We start from the raw sequence: 3,688 nt of genomic DNA, 5'->3' as shown, positions 1-3,688 counted from the left end.
CAGGTGCAAGAGTTAGCCTAGAAGACGCTAGATAGAAATGGGACAAGCAGTGATTAAAAGAATACAGTGTCCGTGTAATTATTTCGGGCAAAGCTAGCCGTGATGGCTGCCGGGTGGCGGGAAGCAGCCCACGGCTCCTATTACTACACAAGTCAAATCCTTTTCATTTTCTTGAGACAGGGTGTCATATAGGCCAGGCTAGCCTTGAACTTGCTAGAATAGCCAAGGATGACCTTAAGTTTCTGACCGTCTTGCTTTTAGGTCTGGAGTGCTGGGATTCCAGGTGTGTGTCACCATGGTGTGTTTACATGGTGCTAGGAATCCAACCCCTCTGGGCTTTATGCAGGCGAGGCAGGGACTCTGCGAACTGAGTCACACCTCCAGCTCCCAACTCAAGTCCTTAAACGGAAGCCTCATTGCACCTTGGTTACTGTGTGCCTCAGTTTCTACTTCCGCTAAAACGGACTCTTTCACTGTGCTCCCTGACCATAGAAAGTGTGAGGATTGCATGGAGTACCTCAGACGATGAACCTGACGAGCGCAGGGACTCAGAGGCTTCCAGCAGATGCCCCACGGACCGTATGGGGAACCTAACAGGAAGATGGCGTCTCTCGGCACAGAAGCTGTACAAGTACTGGCCCGACCCCTAGTCCTGCCTGGTTTTCCCCACTGCCCCAGCCCCAAATCTTCTCTCCCACCTGTAGAAGTCAGTCACGCAGTACACCTGGTTCTGGTTGTCCAACGCGAAGCTCTCATCCCCGATGCACCGGGCACAGGTAACACAGGTGAAGCAGGGTGGGTGGAAGGCTTTGCCCATGGCGCGGATGATGCAGTCTCGGACCACCTCTCCACACTTGCCACACTTCTCCAGAGTGTCCTGGGTCAGAGAGCCACTGTCTGAGCCAACCCACAAACATGCCTACCCAGAGACAGGAGGGGTCTCTAGCCCCTTCACACCTACCCAGAGACAAGAGGGGTCTCTAGCCGCCCCCCCCCACCTACCCTGAGACAGGAAGGGTCTCTAGCCCCCCCACACCTACCCAGAGACAGGAGGGGTCTCTAGCCCCCCCACACCTACCCAGAGACAAGAGGGGTCTCTAGCCCCCCCCACACCTTCCCTGAGACAGGAGGGGTCTCTAGTCCCTTCAAACACGCCTACCCAGAGACAGGAGGGGTCTCTAGCCCCCACACATACTTACCCTGAGACAGGAGGGGTCTCTAGCCCCCTCAAACACGCCTACCCCGAGACAGGAGGGGTCTCTAGCCCCTTCCTTGTCTTCATCTCTCCCGTCCTCTTTCCCTTCCTTCTTTCAGTACCAGGGATTGAATCTGGGGCCTTGTGAGTGCCGGGTAAGCACACTGCCACCAAACCACATGCTCAGTCTGAGAACTCCCTTAACAATTTTTCAAAAGGCTCTCACCCCCTTTTCTTGGTTACTTTTGAGACAGGATGTCATGTCACCCAGGTTGAACTAAAGAATCACTATATAGCTAAGGATGACCTGGAACTCTTGAACCTCCTGCCTCCACCCAGTATTTAGATCTCAGGTGTTTGCTTCATACTCAGCCTTCTTCTTTTTTTTTTTTTTTTTTTTTTTTTTTTTTTTTTTTTTTTCGAGACAGGGTTTCTCTGTGGCTTTGGAGCCTATCCTGGAACTAGCTCTGTAGACCAGGCTGGTCTCGAACTCATACTCAGCCTTCTTAACAAATTCTTTTTGTTTGTTTGTTTTTTCTGAGACAGGGTTTCACTGTGTAGCTCCGGCTGTCCCGGAACTCTCTTTGTAGACCAGGCTGGCCTTAAACTCACAGAAACCCACCGACCTCTGCCTCCCGAGTACTGGGATTAAAGGCGTGCAACACCACGCCCAGCTCTCTCTTTTTTTTTCGGGGGGGGGGAATGAGTTAACAAATTCTTAAGTGATCAACACAACTATTGATTATTGGTATCTAAATTCTTTGCTTATTATTATTATTATTATTTTGAGACACGGTCTCGCTTTGTAGCTCAGGCTCTTTGAACTCTTCATCCTCCTGCCTCAGGTTCCTGAATGTTGGGAACATGTGAACACTACCATAGCTGACTTATTATTCAGAAGTGGAGGAAGGAGGGTCAGGAGCGGAAGATCACCCTATGTTGTAGTCTCAAAACCCCCCAAAAGAGGCCAGGTATGGTGGTGCAAGCCTTTAATCCCAGCTCTTGGGAGGCAGAGGCAGGTGGATCTCTATGAGTTTGAGTCCAGCCTGGTCTGGGACTTGAGAGTTCCAGAACAGTTGGGCTATTACACAGAGACACCCTGTCTTGAAAAAACAAACAGACAAAACGCGGAAAAGAACCCGGAAAAGGCAAGGAAATGCCTCCTCCCCGAGAGCCTACAGAGCGAGACAGGAGGCATCCTCATTTGGATCTAATGACCCTGATAACTATAAGAAGTGTGTTCACTTGCATATTAAAAGCGCTGCATCAATCAACCAGGCCTGAGCTCCAGGGGGCGCTGTTGGGAGCTGTTGGGGGTCTTAGGAGGAGGGGCCTAAAGAAGTCTGTGTTCCTGGGGATGTGGCTTAGTCCCTTCCTCTAGTTCGCTGGCCATGCAGGGAGTCCATTCACACTGCTAGAGTCTCCTGCCAGGGTGCACTGCCTCACCACGGGCTCCAGTTGGCAAGGTCATCTTGCTACGAGCTGGAATCTCTCAACCAAATAAACCTTTTTTTCGTTGCTGGGAAGTGGACACAAGGATCATAGCAGCCACAGGAACCGAGTCCCGCTCCGGTCCGTTTTCTCCATTCTGACTCTCAAGCTGGGTCCACAGCGCCCATTCTCTTAGGAATTCCGGAAGGAAAGAAATATCGGCGGCCGAGGTCCGCGTGTGGAACCTGACTTTGGGGTTGCATACAGGGGCGTACCTCGTAGCAGGGCTCGCACAGGGGGCGCCCGTCTTTCTGATAGAATTTCTGCCCAGCGAGCTGGCGGCGGCAGGTGCGGCAGGTGAAGCACTGGGCATGGTACTGCCTCTTCATGGCCTCGACGGCCAGTTCTCGAGGGGACACGGGCTTGTGACAGAAGCCGCAGACATCTGAGGGAGGGGAAACACAGGCAGTCACCAGCTAGGGCAGTACCCAATCACCGCCCAGAATACGATGCCCAGTGTGCCCAGGGCCCAGCCTCGAAGTCCTCCTCAACTGATACATATGGAAAGTCATGATGAGCACCAGGAAGGACGGTGAACAGCGCTTGACACAGTATTATGTTGGGCCCCATGACGCACACATTTTTGTCGTCGCCGTCTTCAGGACAGGGTCTCACTATGTAGCCCTGGTTGTCCTGGAACTATGTAGACCAGGCTGGCCTCAAACTTACAGAGATCTGCACAACTTTAATACCAGCCCAGCCTGGGCTACACGGCCTGCCAAAAAACAGACAAAGCCTCCGTGGGATATAGCTTCTCATCTCCTAGAGAGTGGAGGGGGTCTTGGTGACGACGCCAACACCCAGATGATCCCGATCCAAGGTCTATATGTAAGAACGGAAGTCACAAGAATTCTGAGAGAGGAGATGAGATGGCTCGTCGATCAAGAACACACACTGCCTTACAGAGGACCTGCGTTCAGTCCTCTCACCCCCATCAGTCAGCTCACAACTGCCTGTAACTCCAGGGATCCACTGCCCCCTCCTGGACTCCGAGGGTAATGC

At 52.4% G+C, this 3,688-nt stretch overlaps 1 protein-coding gene across 1 annotated transcript in view; it reads right to left on the bottom strand.

Moving 5' to 3' along the window:
- Nucleotides 1-3,688, bottom strand: part of Fblim1 (filamin binding LIM protein 1) — a 19,794-nt gene that overhangs the window by 9,765 nt on the left and 6,341 nt on the right. The window contains exons 3-4 of the mRNA XM_026782269.1: nucleotides 2,902-3,102; nucleotides 699-877 (exon numbers count right to left, since the gene is read on the bottom strand). Coding sequence (XP_026638070.1) covers nucleotides 699-877; nucleotides 2,902-3,102 — 380 coding nt within the window. The remainder of the gene's footprint in view (nucleotides 1-698; nucleotides 878-2,901; nucleotides 3,103-3,688) is intronic.

This window comes from Microtus ochrogaster, chromosome 10 (genome assembly GCF_000317375.1).
Source record: "Microtus ochrogaster isolate Prairie Vole_2 chromosome 10, MicOch1.0, whole genome shotgun sequence".
Classification (NCBI taxonomy): Eukaryota; Metazoa; Chordata; class Mammalia; order Rodentia; family Cricetidae; genus Microtus; species Microtus ochrogaster.
The sequence above is the reverse complement of the archived record's forward strand: the minus strand, read 5'-3'. Positions and strand labels throughout refer to the sequence as shown.